At 40.8% G+C, this 21013-nt stretch overlaps 1 protein-coding gene across 5 annotated transcripts in view; it reads right to left on the reverse strand.

The window, feature by feature from the left end:
• The window catches only part of GRIN2B (glutamate ionotropic receptor NMDA type subunit 2B), a 958742-nt gene that overhangs the window by 113417 nt on the left and 824312 nt on the right, over positions 1-21013 (reverse strand). For all 5 annotated transcript variants that reach the window (XM_033935222.1, XM_033935224.1, XM_033935223.1 and 2 more), the window contains one exon: positions 8630-8838. In XM_033935222.1, the coding sequence (XP_033791113.1) occupies positions 8630-8838 (209 nt within the window). The remainder of the gene's footprint in view (positions 1-8629; positions 8839-21013) is intronic.

A 21013-nucleotide genomic window follows, 5' to 3' on the forward strand; every position in this document is an offset into this window, starting at 1 on the left:
CCCGAGTGGAGTAGAACGGTTACATGAGGAGCGATTTTTCACTCCGTCAAAAATTACACAGACTAGGGGACACTCGATGAAGTTACAGGGAAATACTTTTAAAACCAATTGGAGGAAATTTTTTTTTCACTCAGAGTAATAGTTAAGCTCTGGAACGCGTTGCCAGAGGATGTGGTAAGAGCAGATAGCGTAGCTGGTTTTAAGAAAGATTTGGACAAGTTCCCAGAGGAAAAGTCCATAGTTTGTTATTGAGAAATATCGGTAGCATGGAATATTGCTACATCATGGGTGAGAACGGGCTACTGGGCTTGATGGACCACTGGTCTGACTCATTAAGGCTATTCTAATGTTCTTAGGTACAGGTAGCCAGTCAGTGTTCAGGATTACCACAATGAATATACATGAGATAAATCTGCATGTACTGGAGACCCATTATATTCAATGCTAACTCATGCCTTTTCATTGCGAAAACCTAACTAGTTTGATGTGCCTCCAGGAAAGAGTTAAGAAGAAGTGCTTTAAGAGCCTTGTTTACCAAAGTGTAGGATAGTTTTGCACTTCTGTAAGTTAAATGCAACATTTAATGTTCAGAAGTGGAAAGGCTGTACGCCAGCCATTGGGGGGTATTCCCAGCAGGTTCCCATGCAATTCCTGCCCATTAAAAGTCTTTATCACATCTCAGTAAGGTGCAATATGCTAACGTCATTGTGAAGCCCATGTGGATCCCCTACTTAAATCAGGCTATGCAGTTAGCATGTAAAGTAGCATGCGTTGTCATGTCAGTACAGTAATGGTTAACATACTCTAATTCATGTAATAGCTGCTTGGCACAATTTAGCAATTATACCCCTTTATGTCTATCGTTTAGAACAATGGTCTCAAACTTGCGGCCCGGGGGCCACATGCGGCCCACCAGGTACTATTTTGAGGCCCTTGTATGTTACCATTGTTCTGGAACGTTGCCTGCCTCACTGCTGTAACTTCTCACAAGTGCTTTCCTGCATCTGTACGGTTCATAGTCTTTAAGCCATGAGACAAACGCGCGCCGACAAACAAGCGCTGACAATTCAGCGCAAGACTTAAGCGTGCCGCAGGAAAACCTTCTTTTAAAGGGCTCCGACGGGGGGTGTAGGTAGGGAACCCCCCACTTTACTTAACAGGGATTGCGCTGGCGTTGGGGGGGGGTTTAGGGGGTTGTAACCCCACATTATACTGAAAACTTAACTTTTTCCCTATTTTTTAGGGAAAAAGTTAAGTTTTCAGTATAATGTGGGGGGTTATACCCCCTACACTCCCCCAACACGGCAGCGCGAAGCAGCGTGATCCCTATTAAGTAGAGTAGGGGATTCCCCACACCCCCCCCCCGTCGGAGCCCTTTAAAAGAAGGTTTTCCTGTGGCACGCTGAAGTCTTGCACTGAATTGTCGGCACTCGTTTGTCTCATCACCGTAAAACTCTATAGTTTATAAATCTTTCCTTAATTGCTTCTGATAATTTCAGCTATACACAGCTGAAAGCAGTGCAACATGCAGAAAGTGAAAAATTATAACGAATTTTACCTCGTGTAAAGTTGTCATTTCTTTAATAAGACATTAACTATTTTTTTCTGCGGCCCTCCAAGTACCTATAAATCCAAAATGCGGCCCTGCAAAGGGTTTGAGTTTGAGACCACTGGTTTAGAACATCTTCAAACCATAAATGTAGTATTTGTAGGTAAATGTGAGCTATATTATTTTTAATTGGAAAAATATGGCAATATAGCTTCAGGCCAGAAATCTTGAGCAGAGAAAGGGCATCATTTCACTACTTGCTTTGCCTGACAATCGTAAGATTGCTCTGTCTTACCTTAAGCTATATGCATTATGGAGTAATAAAATAATAATCTATATAGTGTTGTACTGAAATAGAGAAATAACAAAGGTCAGAATTAAGGTAAGAGGTAGCAAGGTTAGAAAATGTGCTAGAACACTACAGGTGAGCGGAGTTAATGTTTTTGGTACTTTACTCTCAGATTTTGTCATTGCAAAGCTATATTGGTTTTCTTTGTTTTACACTGTGGGGCATAAGCAAGTTTTTATTATTATTTATTATTGCAATTCAAATAACAGAACAAGCAAAATATTCTTGTTACGAAGGAAATCTGAGTCAATTCCATATTAACAGCAGAGAAGGCCAGGTCTCCAAACTAAATGGACTTTCCCCCCTTTTACAAAACTGTAGCACGGTTTTTAGTGCCAGCCACGGCAGTAGCAGCTTTGACGCCCATAGGAATTCTTTGAACATCGGAGCTGTTGCCGCTGTGGCTGGCGCTAAAAACCGCACTACGGTTTTGTAAAAGGGAAGGTTTAATAGCAACCACTTGTATAAAACACACCTATGACGCTGTAACCCTGTCCTGGAGGACCACTAGCCAGTCGGGTTTTCGGGAGAGCCCTAATGAATATGCATGGGGCAGATCTGCACTCCTATCATCTTCATTACATGCAAATCTCTTTCATGCATATTCATTAGGGCTCTCCCGAAAACCCGACTGGCTAGTGGTCTTCCAGGACAGGGTTGGGGGGACCACCGCTGTAGACTCGACACGGCACATAAGCTTTTATGTGTTCTATTCTTTTTGTCAGTTTCTCATATAGTGGTCTTTTTACTAAGGTGCACTAACCGATTTAGCGCATGCTAAAGATTAGCACGCACTTAATGCTAAGATGCCCAAAGGAATATAATAAGACATCCATTATATTCCTAGGGGCATCTTAGCAATTAGCGCATGCTAATCTTTAGCATGCACTAAATCGATTAGTGCACCTTAGTAAAAGGACCCAAAAGTTATTTCAACTATTTTTTGTATTTAAGTGACCTGATGAGTCACCCAAAAGGTATGATTTTACTTTTATCAAAAGTGTGATTTTGATATATATATTTTGCATGGTTTTATTTATATGTTTTAATGTACCAATTTTATTTACTGATGTATCTTTATATATTTGTATACTGCTTTCTCTTTTACTGTTGTTTTTAGGACTCCTGAGGCAGGCTTTTTAGCCGAAACGCATGCCATGTCGCATCATATAAATGGTCTACAATGTCATATGTATGTTTTACACAAGGGATTGCTATTAAAGTCCATTTAGTTTGGAGGCCTGGCTTTCTCTGCTCTTTTTGGTTGCCTTGGTATTTGTGCAGAGAATGTCTTTTTCTATTTGGTAATCAATACAATATTAGACAGAAAAAATAATAAAAATTATCCTCCCATCTAAAAGAAAAAAAAGAAAGAAAAGACTCCATTAGACCACAAAAGGTGGGGCTGGAGCAACAGAATTATATGAGGATTTTAACAGGAGTTTCATAAGATAAAAGTAAAAGCTTAAACAGTCAATAGCAAATTATAACTTCACAATCAGCCATTGTCACCTGTATTGGGAGCTATTGTGGAAGTGGTTGGAATCAATGATTTCTTAGCATAGAGAAAAGATCTCAACTGATCTTGGACATAAAGAATATAGGAATTACCTAAGTATTTTATCAGACATTTACAGGAATATCTAAGGAAAAATGAAGCTCCCAAGCTTTGTACCTTTGTCCTCAAGGCCAGGAAACATTTTCCTTGCTCCAGAGTGGATCTTGATAAATAAGGAAAAATCCAAACTTTATGTCCCAGAAACAAAGTCTGAATCTTGCAAAAATAGAGATGAAGTAGTTTTCCCAAAACCAAAGGGTCTTCGGAATCTAATCCAGTTGCCATATTAGAACTGGCCAAAGAGATAGTTGAATCTTGCAGTTTTCCAGTATGAAGTTGTACTCCTGATTTGGAGGGTATATAATAAACCCTTGCTATAGGTGGTAATAATTCTGATTAAATCTTTAAATTCTCAGTCATATACTTTTTACAGAATTCCAATAGTGACATATCTTGAACCTTTGGAAAATCCAAAGAGTTGATGGGGAAACTCACAGAGTGAGCACCGGGTGGACAACACCAGAAGGCTGTATAATGTTTGTCCAAATAGTACCATATTTACTCGAATATAAACCGACCTGAATACAAACCAAGGTAACCTTCCCCCCCCCCAAAAAAAAAAAGAAAAAAGGTTGACTCAAATATAAACTGGGAAGTTAATATTTAAGTGCAGTGCTTTGCCTTGCACTGACCTGCCAGGCTCTGTACCCTGTTCCCCCTCCCTCCCTGCTCTGCCAAGCTCTGCATCCAGCCCCCTCACTCACTCCCCTGCCAGCCTCTGTCCCCAGCCCCCCCTCCCTCCCTGCCAGGTTCTGTACCCTGCCCCCCTCCCTCCTGATGCATTGCAGGCCTCCAAAGGGTCTGCCGAAAGTCCTGGTGTTCCAGTGTTGGGCTGGAATCCCTCTTACCTCCTGTCCCTGCCAATTCTAAGAATTTTTAGTTCCTTCCTACCTCCCCTGTAGTACCTTTAGAATCCCTGGTGGTCCAGGGGTAAACCGTGGCAGAAGCAACTTTCCTTCGCTCCTGCCTGAGCAAAACCACTAGCTGATTGGCTACCATGAACTCGGGGCAACCAATCAGCTAGCGGCTCTGCATGGGCAGGAGTGACCTTTCTTCGCTCCTGTCCATACAGAGCTGCTAGCTGATTGGCTGCCGCGAGTTCTCGCAGTGTCACGAGAATTCACGGCAGCCAATCAGCTAGCAACTCTGCATGGGCAGGAGCGAAGAAAGGTCGTTCCTGCCGCGGTTCACCTCTGGACCACCATGGATTCTAAAAGCACTGCAGGGGAGGTGGGAGAAAGCTAAAAATTCTTAGAATTTGATGAGACAGGGTCAGGAGGGATCCCTGCTGAACCTGGCTCACCGCTGGACCAGCAGGGATTTAAAAGGTACACCGGGGAGGGGGAGGGAGGTAAAAATGAGTAAAGTCAGCTGGAACAGGAGACAGAAGTATCCCTCCTGTCCCAGCCCACCACGTCTCACGGCAGGCCCGGCAGGTTCGGGAGGGGGGCCAAGTCAGCGCTGACCCAAATATAAATCGAGTCCCCTGTTTTTAGGCCATTTTTATGGCCCCCAAATCTCTATATACTATATATATATATATATATATATATATTGAATATACTATATATATTCAAGTATATATAGTAATAAACGTGTGTATTTCTAGGTCTTTCCCTGGTGGGGGTCAACATCACAGAGTTGGGCTGGGGCGCCCATGTGCTTGCTAAGTATCAAAAAGCTTTCCAATATACACTACATCGCATGCAGATACAAGGCCCAAAACATCTACAAAAGTAAGCAAAGTTCAGAAAATCGCAAACAGTACATGAAGAGAAGATTATTTTAGAATTTAAGCTGATCTGTGTAGCATTTCCTCACAGCACTACGGTCATTAGATTATGGATTACTGGACTTTACATAGTACACTTGTTTTAGAGGTAGATCAAAATTTGCTACTCAGTATTTGTAATAAAATTGTCAGATGTATATGTTTAGAACTGCATCTTTTCTTTCCTGTTGGCATTTGACTTAAGTTCTTTCAGAATGAAACCATAAATCAGGTAACAATTTGTAGTTTTGCTCAATAGATATCCAAGTCTAGAAATGAAAGGGGAATTTGGGTATTTGGAATAGACCAATACGGACTGTTGCAGATCATCACTTGTAAAATTGTTGTAAAGAAATTCCAGCAAACATGTGGAACTGATTAGATATTAGCTTGTTATAGACAAATTCTAGTTTCTTTTGGCGACTTTTCAAATTCAATTTATTTCTGCCCCGAGAGAGAGAACTGGTTGTGATAGAAGCACTTGCTGTAGTAATGTGTGCAGGGTTTACTAGGGTAATATTCAGCAGTAAGAATGAATAGTTTGATCAAGTTAACAAGAAGAAATTCTGTCTCTAAAAATGTCACAGGATATCATATACACCACATTCATTACTTTTTCTATAAGACATTTTTTTTTTCTTAAGAATGGGAAAACTTGGTTTTATAATAATGAGAATTTTCAAGGATCATACAAATCCGGTTTTATCGCACGCTAAAATGCCCCGCGCGCTAGCCGCTACCGCCTACTTTTAAGCAGGCGGTAATTTTTTGGCCTGCGTGCGCTATAGCATGTGCGCTAAAAACGCTAGCGCACCATTCTCAGTATTCCTTTTGCATGAATTACGAAGAATGTGTTTGAAAACATATGTTTTGATTTTAAAGAAAGTGGGGCTAAGTTGAAATACATTGGCAAAACCGTCAGCGGGCCTCAGGGAGAGAATTTGGAAAGGCTGTGCAGCAGGAATGAGGTGATTGTTTGGAGTTACTACTATTTATTATTTCTAAAGCGCTGAAAGGCGTACGCAGCGCTGTACATTTTAGCGTACAATAGACGGTCCCTGCTCAGAAGAGCTTACAGTCTAATTTAGACAGGACATTTCGGGGTTGGGGAGATTATGGTAGAGGAAATGATACAGTGGGTATAGGTATCTGACAGCAGCAGTGAGTGGGAGTTAGGAGTTGAAAACCGATTCAATAAAGTGGGCTTTGAGCTTGGATTTGAACGCTGCTAGGGAGGGAGCATGACATATGGATTCACGCAGCCTGATTCAGGCATACGGCGCTGCAAGAAAGAAGGGACGGAGTCTGGAGTTGGCAGCGGAAGAGAAGGGTACAGATAAGAGGGGCTTATAGTATAGTATACATTTCCCTACTTAATATTCTTTATTTATTTTTTGTTAAATCTGTACAATATAGCAAGTCACACAAGCATCTAATGAACATTAAATAGTACTGAATTTAAAAAGATTAACGTTGTAAATTTATAAACTGGCACACCAGTTGAGGTACCCACAATGTCGTGTGCCTAGTGCCAGCTCTATAATGGGCAAGATTCCATTATAGAATACTAGGGTATGTTATTAGGGCTGATATCAATTACTTAAGGTTTCGTAAAAAAAAATATGAAAATGTTTTTATATGACTTGTTATAATATTCATGGTGTTATGATATTTTAATTATTGATTGCTTTTGTATTCTCCCATAGATTTTACAGCTTCTTTGAATGTAAATTGCTTTTTGATATACTGTGATTAATAAATTGTGGATTAGATTAGATTAGTATTGGCATGCCCTCTTATGCCAAGAAAATGGCAGGTATAATCTAATGCACCTACGTGGATCAAGTGGCGCACAAATTTATAGTATTCTATAAATGGCATGCATAATTGGGAGACATACTCATGGCCTGTCCATGCTCTACCCACTTGTGCTCATATAAGTACCTGTTAAGTAAAGGAGCCTTTAGGTGCCTAACCCCCTCTTCTACAAAGCCGCACGGTAACAGCCCCAAAGCCCATAGAGATTTAAAGGGCTTCGGGGCTGTTGCCACGCGGCAGCCGCTAACTCGGCTTTGTAGAAGAGGGAGTAAAGTGGCTCATACCTCTAGGTATCATATAATATAGAAATATATCCAAATCAGCACACTAGTAGATTTTTTTGGGACCATCATAGGTCATATTCTCAATAGAATATAAATCCACCGTCCATAAGTCATCATTTAGTCTGATATTTTTGCAACATTCAATCCACTCTTCATCAATTGTCACTTTAAAATCACTAACTCACATAAGTTAAAAAGACAAGACAAAACTGAACATACTTATCTGGGTTCGCACTGGGGAAGTTAGATTTGCCGACACGAATTCATGTTTTGCCCAAATAGGCTGTATCAAGGCACTTCCCCCTCATGTATCTGTCTCTCACACAACATTCATTCATGTGAGGGGGAAGGGCCTTGAAACAGCCTATTTGGGCAAAACATGAATTCGTGTCGGCAAATCTAACTTCCCCAATGTGAACCCAGATAAGTATGGTCTGTTTTGTCTTTTTTAACTTATGTGAGTTAGTGATTTTAAAGTGACAATTGATGAAGAGTGGATTGAATGTTGCAAAAATATCAGACTAAATGAGTTATGGTGGATTTTATTTTATTTATTTATTCAATTTTCTAAACCGTTCTCCCAAGGGAACTCAGAACGGTTTACATTCATTTATTTTGGTACTCAAGCATTTTTCCCTGTCTGTCCCGGCGGCTCACAATCTACCTAATATACCTGGGGCAATGGGGGGGATTAAGTGACTTGCCCAGGGTCACAAGGAGCAGCGTGGGTTTGAACCCACAACCCCAGGGTGCTGAAGCTGTAGTTTTAACCACTGTGCCGCACATTCCCCTATATTCTCGTTAAAATTCTATTGAGAATATCACTTCTGATGGTCAAAAAAAACTACAAGTGTGCTGATTTGGATATATTTCTCTAATGTATGATATCTATCTATCTATCTATCTTTTTGAAGGAGTGCAATTTCTCTAATTTAGCATACCTCTACGTGCCAGCTTATAGAACTGCTCTGAAATGCAATGCCTTTAGCTCAACATTAGGTTATTTAATGCAAGTTCCAAATACTAATCCCAGTAGTATACAGAAATATGAAAGAAAGAAAGATTAATGGAGGGACAGTATGAAAATTTAAGTGGACAGTTCTGAAAGCATGTAGATATGAAGAAGAAAAGGGAGGGATAAGGGCATGAGAGGGTCAACAAAGGACACAGTGAATGCATGTAGGGATAGGAGAGAGTGAGACATGATTGGTGAAGAAGATATAGAAAGGGTGCATCCTACTCTTGCCGAATGTGCTCCCGGCAGGGGACAGTATTCCTCATGCAGGTGCCACTGAGCGGGTCTACATCCTCCACAATGACGAAGGGAGCCTCCTCTAGAGTGACGATGCTCAGGTGATCTTCACCAAACTCCTCCGAATCTGGATAGAGGTCATCAGGTGGCCAGACAAAATGCTTCATTTGTAGACTCCTATCCTTGTATTTCCCCACCTTAGGAAAAAATAAGAAAAACAAACAAACCAGAAGACGTTACCAATGTAGCTATTTACAGAACCTGGGTGCATCACAATTTACGGACAGCATGTAAAATTTAGAAATGGGTGAATACACTAAAATTTCTAAATCAGCAGATCTCTCTAGAAACGTTCACTGGATCTTTTGTTAACTGACTTGGGTGAAATTTTGGTTTGTGGAAGCTGATACATAAGTACAGAAGAGCATTGAATAAATCAAAACTGCCCTACTGGTTTTCCTTATATATTCAATTAACCCAACCCTTCATACCTGTTTAGAGCACCACTTTGTATACATAAATGACCTTTTTTTTTTTTTAAATAGCAACTAGCAAAAAGTATGCACATGTCATGGAGCGTGGCAGAGCCATTCTTACACTCCTTAGTGTATGCACATATATATGGAAAAAGTGCTTCAATATTTACACCAGCTCTTAAGCTGGTGGTGTAGGTGCTACCACCTATATGTAAACACATTAAGAATGTGCACTTGCCCTGGATTTTATATATGGCACCCAAAATAGCATGTTGAAATTTGGCATACATCGGGAGTATTGCATATTTGCATGCACAACTTAATTACTGAATGAGCAGTTAATTGGCAGCAATTAGGCACTAATAATTATTGGTGCTGACAACAATTTCAATTTAGGCATGCATCTTTGTAGTTGGTATTGTATAAAGATGTGCGCATAAATTTTACATTGCAGGTTTGAAAAGGGGTTGTGGCCATGGACAGGTCAGGGGCGTAGCTAGAATTTTCTCAGTGTTATACAAAAAGGCAGATCTGCACCTAATTTAACACGAAGATTTACATCAGGTTTCAGTCGGTGTAAATCCTCACGCCTAAAATTGGATGAAGAGCCCAGCACTAAATATTATTCTATAAACGGTGTCCAACTTGGAACACCATTTATAGAATAGTGCTTTGTGCTCTTTTTTTTTTTTTTTTTTGGGGGGGGGGGAAATTTGGGTGCCATTTATGGAATTTATTCCTATATGCATACATGGCCCAATTTTATAAACGAGACCTAAAACGAAGGTGATCTTGTTCAACAAAATAGGCATCCTTAGGTTTACCATATTTGTGCCAGGGTTTTCTTGGCCTAAGTGCTGGTGCCTAAGTCTAAAACAGGCACCTACAAGTAAAACACACCCACAATCCACCCATAACTATGCCTACTTTCTGTTGGGTGCCTTGGATTAGGCGCCTACCATCCAATTAAGTGCAATTAACATCAATTAAAAGTTAATTGCCATGTATCGGCACTGATTAAGCTAACTTTAGGTGTTATTGATAGAATCTGGCGAAATAAAAAGAAACCAACAGAAACTGCAATAAAAATCGCGAAGCAAGAAAACAAAACCAAAACTGCAGAAAATGTACAAGGTGCAGGAATTTATACTATAAAAGTCATAAAAACATATATAAAAATATAATCAATAAAATGATTGTATCCAAAAAAGGGTTCTTGTTGTCATGCGTACCGGACCCAACCCAGAAGAGGAAGAAGTGTTTTTCAAAACAAGGATAGTGTTGGGTCCGGTACGCATGACAACAAGAACCCTTTTTTGGATACAATCATTTTATTAATTATATTTTTTATATATGTTTTTATGACTTTTATAGAATAGATTTCTTCACCTTGTACATTTTCTACAGTTTTGGTTTTGTTTTCTTATTTATAGAATCTGAGCCACAGCGTGCCATTTTCTTAAAGGGGGTGCACTCTAGGTGTACAGTGCACACTCTTTCCTGAGAAGGCATGCATATATAATGACTCACGCACATATTTGCACACTCATTTTATAGAATAAAGTCAACTGCATGCACAATTGAATTCAATAATTGGCTATTAATTGGAGTTAGCTAATTATTGGGTTTACCGTAATTGGCAACAATTAGTAGCTATGCACATAATTGCCCTTAGCTGCTATTCTATAAGTTCCATGTTGAAATTCCAGAGCAGGCAACTTCAAGAGGAGGTGTGGAGCTGAAAGGAGCATGGGTGGCTCAAGGGCATGTCAGACAGTTACGTCCACAGGTTATAGAGTACTAGCATTTATGCACCTAATCGCTGACAAGTAGGCACAAATGTTGACAGTAGCCTTCAGCTGTTATAATGGCTCACACCTAAAATTTAGGGGGGGGGAGGAATGCTATATGTAACACCCAAATTTGTGTGCTGAAATTTGGATGCACACATTAACTTGCATGCACAACTTAATTGAGCAACACACCCTTAACTAGCAAAAATTGGATGCCAACAAACTAAAATCAATGGGATTAGGGGATACATTCACTACATGGGTAAAGGATTGGCTAGATGGTAGGATTCAAAGGGTGATGGTAAACGGTACCCCCTCCAAAATGTCAGCAGTGATGAGTGGAGTACCTCAGGGCTCCGTCTTAGGGCCGATTCTATTCAATTTATTCATAGGAGATTTGACCCAAGGACTTAGAGGAAAAGTATCACTGTTTGCCGACGATGCCAAACTATGCAACATAGTTGGCAAAAGCAGTGTGCCTGACTTTATGACGCAGGACCTAAAACAGCTCGAGCAGTGGTCATCAACTTGGCAGCTAGGCTTCAATGCTAAAAAATGTAAAATAATGCATCTAGGCAAAAAAAATCCACACAGAACTTACACACTAAATGGTGAAACCTTGTCCAGGACCACGATGGAACGTGATTTAGGAGTGATCATTAGCGACGATATGAAGGCTGCCAATCAGGTAGAGAAGGCTTCATCCAAGGCAAGACAAATGATGGGATGTATCCGTAGGGGTTTTGTCAGCAGAAAACCTGAAGTAATAATGCCACTGTACAGATCCATGGTGAGACCTCATCTCGAGTATTGTGTTCAATTCTGGAGACCACACTACCGAAAAGATGTGTTGAGAATTGAGTCGGTTCAGCGAATGGCTACCAGGATGGTCTTGGGGCTCAGGGATCTCACGTATGAAGAAAGGCTAAAGGAACTGCGGATGTACTCATTGGAGGAGCGAAGACAGAGAGGAGACATGATTGAAACCTTTAAGTATATTACTGGGCGTATAGTGGTGAAAGATGATATCTTCAGTCTTACGGGGCCCTCGGTAACCAGAGGACACTCGCTGAAAATCAGGGGAGGGAAATTTCAGGGTGATGCTAGGAAGTACTTCTTCACCGAAAGGGTGGTCGATCATTGGAACGAGCTGCCTAAGCGGGTGATTGAGGCCAGCAGCGTGTTAGATTTCAAGAGGAAATGGGATATTCATGTGGGATCTCTAGGAGAGTAAGAATCAGGGAGTGGGTCATTGGTATGGGCAGACTCGATGGGCTATAGCCCTTTTCTGCCGTCAATTTCTATGTTTCTATGTTTCTATGTTTCTAACAACCAATTATTGCAGTCAATTAGCATCAGTTAGAATTTAGGCATGCAGCTTTCTCTCATAGGTGTATCTGAAAAGGGGGTGTGGCAGGGGTGTTTCAAAAGGTTCACATGGAATTACTGAATTTGGCCTAAGCCACCTAACTTGGGCACTGGCATATACCTCTGCTTTCATAAGAAAATAAGAATAGCCTTACTGGGTCAGACCAATGGTCCATCTAGCTCAGTAGCCCGTCTTCACGGTGGCCAATCCAGGTCACCAGTACCTGGCAAAAACCCAAATAGTAGCACATTCCAGGCTACCAATCCAGGGCAAGCTGTGGCTTCCCCCATGTCTGTCTCAATAACAGACTATGGATTTTTCCTCCAGGAAATTGTCCAAACCTTTCTTAAAACCAACTAGGTTAACCACTCTTACCACAACCTCTGGCAACACGTTGCAGAGTTTTAATTATTCTGTGAGTGAAAAAATATTTCCTCCTATTGGTTTTAAAATTATCTCCCTGTAACTTCATTGAGTGTCCCCTAGTCTTCGTCATTTCTGATGGAGTAAAAAAATCAATCCATTTGTACCCATTCTACACCACTCAGGATTTTGTAGACTTCAGTCTTATCTTATCTAGTTTTTCCTCATACGATAGGAGTTCCATCCCCTTTAACATCTTGGTCGCTCTTCTTTGAACCTTTTCTAGTTCCACTATATCTTTCTTGAAATAAGGAGACCAGAATTGAACGCAATACTCCAGATGAGGTTGCACCATAGAGCGATACAGAGGCATTATAACATTCTTACTCTTGTTAACCATCCCTATTTCAATAATTCTTAGCATCTTGTTTGCTTTTTTGGCCACCGCTGCATACTGGGCGGAAGGTTTCCCTACAGTGACACCCAAGTCTTTTTCTTGGGCACTAACCCCCAAAGTGGTCCCCTGACATCTGGTAACTATGATTTGGGGGTTATTCTTCCCAATGTTCACATTAAATTTCATCTGCCATTTGAACACCCAGTCTTCCAATTTCCAGCAGGTGCTCAAAAGTTAGGCAAGAGATTCACACCTATGCAGTATTCTATAAGGCACCCAAGTTGCGGGGCCATACTGCATATGAAATTTTCCCCTAAGCGAATAAATGCAGATGTGCTGCATTCTATAACTGCAACCGCTGTTACAGAATTTGCGCTTAGCATGTATCATCCTGGCACTTTAATTTCAACGACCTTTTGAGAATTTAACCCTTTGCATTCTTAATCCTGAATGATATTCGTTGTAAATAACTGCTGATCCCTAATACCAACTAGCAGAAAAGTACATGCCGTGTTTTAATGAGGATGGATGGAGTTTGGGAGCAGCTGGGGCAGATTGCTCAAATGCATGCACAGATGATAGGATACTACAATTGACTCATGCTCAGGTAACATCTAGTCACAGACATTTATACCAGATATAGAGCTGGTGGAAGTGATCGGCCTTAAATGTCTCCACTTTTTCTGCCACTTGCACCAGTATTCTACCATGTTTCATGTTTATTAAAATTTGACGCAAACGCTTATAACGTAGTTTCAAAGTGAATTACAAATATAAAAAGGGGTAACAGGAACATTTTCACACATATAAAAAAAAAAATAGACAGACTTACAGACAACAATAGGAGAGGGGGTGGAAGTCCAAAATTTTTAGAAAAAGATAACAATGAAGGGTCACATAAAAGGGAGGGGCTAAAAGCAGAAGCAAAAATGTTTAAAAAAACCAAAGATCTACAAAAATAAATTTGACTGGTGAATTTTAATTTTCAAAAGCATCTTTAAAAAGAAACGTTTTCAAAACACTTTTAAACTTATCTAGAGCGGATTCTCCTCTAATTTATCCAGGCAAAGAATTCCATAATTGAGGCGCAGCTACTGAAAATATTTCTGCTCATCTCGTGCCGATAACTTTAAGAGATGGTACTGAGAAAAGGTTTTGGTCAGAGGACCGCAGAGTTCTGGATCAGTAACCAGTTCTGGATCAGTAACCTGTCCAAAAAGGTAGGCAGATTCGATTGGTGGATCTTAAGTGAAAGTAATGTTATTTTATAGGTAATACGATGGGGTATTGGCAACCAATGAGCATTTTTTAAAAGAGGTGTTACTTAAAGCAGGTATCTGCTTACTCTTTTAAAGACATACCCCTCCACATGCATACATAACTTCTTTTATTTTGTCCGAAAATGTTGCTTCCCTATGCTATTTGAGTTAGGTGCTTTAAAAAGCCCTTTCCCTGGAGCTACTTTTTCAGAAAATGTTAAATGATTGAAGGACAGTTTTTAAAAGTGTTATGAAAGACTTTTTTTTTATTTTTTTGCAATCTCCCAAAAACTCTGAATGAGTTTGTTTGATGGGTTAGCACTTAACTGTATTTCCCTTGGGCACAGACATTTACTCATATTTTTCACTTTGCACAACAAATGTAGTCATGTTGCATGAAACACAATATCAGATAAGAGAATCAGAAAAGGTGATACCACTGGTTCTAGATATCCTGTTACAAAGGATTCTTTTGTAGAACATAAATATTGTGGTATAATAAAAAGAAAGAGAAAATGGCAGGGAGCAAAACTGATGGAAAGAAAGCCACCTGCTAGGAGAATGTAGAGGAATGAAATGCTCAAATAAAGAACTGCTCAGACTTTCAAGGTAATAACATACCCAAGAGCACTGGTTAATGGAATTTCATTTGTACCTTCTAGAAAGTGAATTATTTGACTTGAAGGCTCTTTGAATTTATTTCATTCTACTAAAACAATGGTCTTATAAAGGAATATGGGATTATATCATCGCATAGTAATGAATAGAGTCAGATAGGAAGCACATATTTGTTTAGAGATATAAATCAGAATGGAAGTTCAGGAGATCATTCCTTCGCTTTTTCCTCAGGCCACGGCAGAGTACTTCCACAAAGTTTACAAGATTAACCTTGAGTTTTTGACCAAATTGCCTCCGCCTCTCCCTCCTCCTGACCCCTGCTGATCTTTCTTCCTTCTCTGAAATCACAGAGGAAGAAACTACATATCTTCTCTCCTCCAAACAGCTCCTACTTTATGGAACTCTCTCCCTCAATCTCTTCGGGATGAAACTCATTTACTTAAATTCAAAACTAATCTAAAAACATTCCTATTCAAGGATGCTTTTAACAATCCCTAATCACTTATATCCACTTACTTACTCATCATTTATTTCTGCGCATATCTTTTATACCATGCACCCCTGTCCCTCATGTTTTATCCCCTCCTTCTATCTCATTTCCTCCAATATTATGTAACTTTTCCCTTCCTTCCCATCTCTCCTCACGATCATGTTTGTCAGTATATGTCTAATATGTTTTCGAAAATTTCTCAAACACACCTTTAACTAGCTCTTCTCTCCTATCTTAAATTTTTTTATATTGTTAACCGGTCAGATATTTATTTTATGATCGGGATATCAAAAATCAATAAACTTGAAACTTGAAACCTATTCCTCTGAACTCATCCCCACCCATCTACTGATCACCATCTCTCCTACTGTCAGTCCCACTATCTGCTATATCCTTAACTATCGCTCTTTACTGCAACTGTATCCGACACCTTCAAACATGCCCTAATTATGCCGCTCCTTCAAAACCCATCACTGCATACAGTTCAAACTCCTCACACTGACCTAGAAGTGTATTTACTCTGCATCGCCTTAATCTCTCTCCTCTCTTATCTCCTCCCCCCCCCCTATAGTCCACCTAGGAAATCTTTTCATCGGGCAAATGTCTCTCATGTGTTCCCTTCTCCTCTACTGCCAACACCCAACTTCATCTCGTTTGCCTTGCTGTGCCGTATACCTGGAGCAACCTGCCTGAATCAATACATCAGGCTCCGTCTCTGGCGGTATTCAAATCCAGGCAATAAGCCCACTTTTCCAAAGCTGCATTTGTCTTAACCCCACTGACTTGTAAAGCACCATATTTGTCTGTCATTCCCTCTGTAGTCCCTGACTCTCTCTACCTCGTCATCCCTTTGTATTTCCCTACATGAACTGCATATATTTATTTGTCCTTTTTGTCCAGTGTGTCTGTCATAATTAGATTGTAAGTTCTTTCAAGCAGGGACCATTCCTTGTGTGCTATAGAAATAATAAATAGTACACTTCCCCCTCCGTATTCACGAATTCCGTATCTACGGATTTGCTTATTCGCGGTTTTAAATGAAAAAAAAATTACTTTCATTTTTCGGGCTATTTTAAGCCCTATAAGCCCCCCTTTAAGCCTTACCTGGTGGTCTAGCGGGTTTTCAGGCAGGAGCGATCTTCCCACGCTCCTGCCCCATGCAGATCGCTCACAGGAAATGACTTGAGAGACTACGGGAGCTCAAGGCAGCCATTTCCTGTGAGCGATCTGCATGGGGCAGGAGCGTGGGAAGATCGTTCCTGCCTGAAAACCTGCTAGACCACCAGGTAAGGCTTAATGGGGGTTGGGGGGGGAACTCACAGGGCTAAAAATAGCCAGGGGAAGCGGGGGATAAAGGCAGAACTGGCCCGAATATTATTCGTGGTTTTTCCATATTCGCAGGCCGGCTCTGCCCCTAACCCCCGCGAATACGGAGGGGGAAGTGTAGTAGAAGTAGTAATACATGTGAAGAAATCGCTATTGGGGAAATTTTAGACCAGGTCAGCTAGGTTAACAGAGTAAGAAGGCACCTATTTTCAGCCTGTGTCCATAAATTTTAGGGGTACACCAGAAGAAAGTTTATCTGGAGCCTCAGATATTTACCCTAGCTTAGGAGATGGGATACATGTGTGCACATACAATTGGAACAACCTTGCACACTTTGGGCTAAATTCTATATATGATGCCCCAAAAATTGGCATAAAAAAGAGCTATTTTATAAACTGCACTTAAAGTTAGGCACGGTTTATAGAACAGTGTTTATATCCAGGAACAGCAACTAAATTTAGTTATGGCCATTTGCTCCAACAGACGCACACAAAAAAAGGGATACCATAGAAATTGGAGAGGCTACCAGTGAGTGTGAAAGTTTAACCAACAGAAAAAAAACAAGCCAAAGTTAAAAACAGTCTTTTATTCTCACGGACATCGAATAGGATTTGTTCTTGAACATAAAAGACTGTTTTGTTTTACTTCAACTTAAGTTTTCTTTTGTTGTTTCTTTGAACGCTGTGACTTGTGTTTTTTGTTTAAAAAAAAATAAATTTTTTTATTCCTATTCAGAGCAAATATTACAAACATCCTAGAGACATTATAACAATAACATGTATCATCCATGTTATCTTCACACCCACTGGTGGCCGCACCAACTTCTATGGTACTCCACTTTTGTGTGTGTGTGTCCTTTTGTATTCATGTGGGGATCTTTTCTCCTGTCTGCTTTCATTTGCTCCAACGAAAATGTGGTGCAAATGCCTGAGCCTAAACTTAAGGCTCCTTTTACTAAGCTGCGATAGCGGTTTTAGCGCGCACTTAGCACGCGCTAAATTGCCCCGCTTGCTAGATGCTAATGCCACCATTGAGCTGGCGTTAGTTCTAGCCACATAGCACGGGGTTAGCGCACGCTAAAAACGCTAGCGAACCTTAGGGCTCCTTTTACCAAGCTGTGCTAAATCGCCGGCCGCGCTAGCCGCTACCGCCTCCTCTTGAGCAGGCGAGTTTTTCGGCCAGCGCAGGGGTTAGCGCGTGATTAAAAGTCATGCGCGCTAAAGCCGCTAATGCGGCTTCGTAAAAGGAGCCCTTAAGCGCAGATGCCCTTATTCTATAATTACGTGCATACCTTAAAGTAATGCCCCCATCAGCCCAGGACCTACCCATTTCCATGCCCCCTTTTTTGATTCAAACTATAATTTAGGTGCAGATCCCGCACCTTAATTTACATGTGTAACTCATAATTGATTTTAATTAGCATCATTAATTACTTGTTAAAATGCCAATTATCTGCGCTAAACCGCTTGTTATTTAATTAAATCACATACCCAATTATTGTTATTTAATTAAATCACAATACCAAAACTGAACGCAAAGGTTTTAGCGTTATTATAGAATTAGGGGGTTTGTGGCTCTACGCATGCTCCCCCACCCACAAAAATATGCCTTAGATCAGGGTGTCCAACCTGCGGCCCGAGGGCCACATGTGGCCCCATGAAATATTTTGTGCAGCCCCGGTCGAGGGCGATGCAGTGTTTTCCTCTGCTGCCCCCGGGTGTTTACCGTCTTGCCGGCTCCCTCCTCTGTCATGCTGCAGCATTTGCGCGTTTGTGCAGCCCAAGAAAAACTTTTTTCGGCCAATGCGGCCCAGGGAAGCCAAAAGGTTGGACACCCCTGCCTTAGATGGATGTCGTGTAACAGTACACTTTTTTTTTTTACCATGAATGCTTTTTTAAGAGTGTAACAACTAAAAAAAGGTTTGTAAAATTAACTCTTATGAATGCTCAAATAGAACTAATCATACCATCTCTAAACACACAGGTTAGAAGGGAAAGCATATCCCATAATATTAGATCTGAAGATCCCATGGGAGGAATTATAGAGTAAGATGCCTAAACAAGAACTCTAAAATGATACCTATTTTAAACCTATGTCAATCAGGTAACATAAGCAATCAGAACCAGTCCCAACAGTACACAGATGCCAATGCAAAAAAAACCAAAAAAACCAACCACCACCAAAAAGAAAACAAATCTGCTCCACAGAAAGGTGTTAAAAGGGTCTCTGTACTCGTACTCACATATTTTAAGTTAGTTCTAGCCTTTATTCATTCTAGTCTTGATTATTGTAATTTTTTTCTTTTTGGGTAAATCTTAGTCGCTACTGTCTCGTTTACACTTACTAGAGAACATCGCGGTTAAGATAGTTTTTGGTAAAACTATGTATGAAAGGGTCTCTCCTTTGTTGCATGACTTCACTGGCTGATAGTCTCAGCGAGAGTTGACTTTAAGATTTTATTTTGGGCTTTTAAAATTTTATAGCGAGGATCCCTTTTTTATTTGTCAAAATTATTTCAAGTCCGACCTTGTTAAATTCCCACTCAACAGATTCATATAAACACGTCCGAGTTGCCTTCGCCCTCAACTGTTCGAATGTTCTGCTTTCCTTCTTCAACAAAGCATTTTAATTGTGCAATTTCATCAATGTGGAATTCACTACCACTATCTATTTGATGTGAAACTAATTATTTAAATTTAGGGAAAAAACTGAAAGCTTGGCTGTTGAAAAATATGCAGGCAAGGAGCAGACTAGACATACCAAGCGACGTGAATACCAAATTGTTCATTTGAAGAATAGATCATTAAAGCTTGCCTGATGTGGTCACGTTTCACCTAAAAACAGGCCGTGTCAGGGGCTAATTATACTGAATTTGCTACTTTTGAGACTGCTGTGCTAGTTGCTCAAGCCCTGATTAGGGGGAAGAGCTTTTATTTGATCCCCTTTGGTTGTTAGCTCCTGACCCAGCCTAATTTTAGGCAAAACTTGGCCACATTGGGCAGGTTTTAATGACCTATTCTTCAAATAAACAATTTGGTATTCACATCACTGAGTGTGTCCGGTCTGCTCCTTGCCTGTACTGCTTTGTCACTTGTGGATCATTGTTGTTGTGTGTTGAAAAATATATAAACAATTTTTTAAATTAATTTATTTATATACCACTTATATCCTAAAGGGCTCATAATTTAAAAAAAACCGGCTACAAAGTGGCCTAAATGGGTACTTGGATGATCAAAAAGCATGATCGTACAAGTACACATAATCAAAGCTGGTTTTAGACTTATCTAAAATCAGCTTAGGCCTTTCCCCTGCCTCTAAATGCATAGAGTGAAAAGAGGCGTTTTTACAGGAGGGGAATGGGCGGAGGTGGGCAGAAGGTGGGCCGACCTAGACATAGTCGTACAGCAGGCATAACCAAAACATTTGACAGGTTGCCTAGTTGGCACTTACACGTTTTGACTTAGACCAAGTCAAAACAGGTATAAGTGCCGAAAAAGGGGCCGCCGAGCGCCGGCAGCCTGCCCACCCTCCACCGCAACCATCGCGGTAGGAGAGATGGCTCATCTCCCCTGCTGCGTTAACGATCCTGAAGTGCCGCAAACTGCCAATCTCTCCTGCCGCGATCCACTCCCCCCCGTCCGATCGGATCAGGCAGGAGGGAGCCCAAGCCCTTCTGCCCCAGAAACCGGCACTCTCCCCGACATGATCGGGGCTGGAAGGAGCCTAAGCCCTCCTGCACCGGTGTAACACCCTACCCCCACCCCCCCTCTAAGATATGGACAGGAGGGATCCCAGGCCCTCCTGCCCTCGTTGCACCCCCACACACACACACAATCGCCCCCCACGGGCCCCAAAAAACCATCAGGCTCAATTAGTTTTGAGTTGGTTTCAAGTTCCTTTTAGCATGAGAACTTGGGGCAGTTGCCCTGTTTGTGCCCCCCACGCCCCATGCCAACCCTGCATTAGATAGTTGTAAGCAGGTAATAAATCATAATACCAAGAGATACTAATCCAGTTTCTTAGAAGCAATATATGATACTGGAAGTGTTAAAGCAAATTTTCTGCCTTAAGTGGGTGGGATTCATGCTATAAAATGAAAGTATAAAATCCTTTATGAAGGAGGGGTTTTATTTTAAAGAAAATAAAGCTGGGTTGAAGTGCGTTGGCAAAACTGTCTACAGGCCTCGGGGAGAGAGGGGTCACATAGAATCGTCACTGAATAAATACACTTCCTTTGTCAGAATGCTGGTGATAGCATTCAAATGTCAAATATGCAAAGAA

The sequence above is a fragment of the Geotrypetes seraphini genome, chromosome 2 (genome assembly GCF_902459505.1).
Source record: "Geotrypetes seraphini chromosome 2, aGeoSer1.1, whole genome shotgun sequence".
Classification (NCBI taxonomy): domain Eukaryota; kingdom Metazoa; phylum Chordata; class Amphibia; order Gymnophiona; family Dermophiidae; genus Geotrypetes; species Geotrypetes seraphini.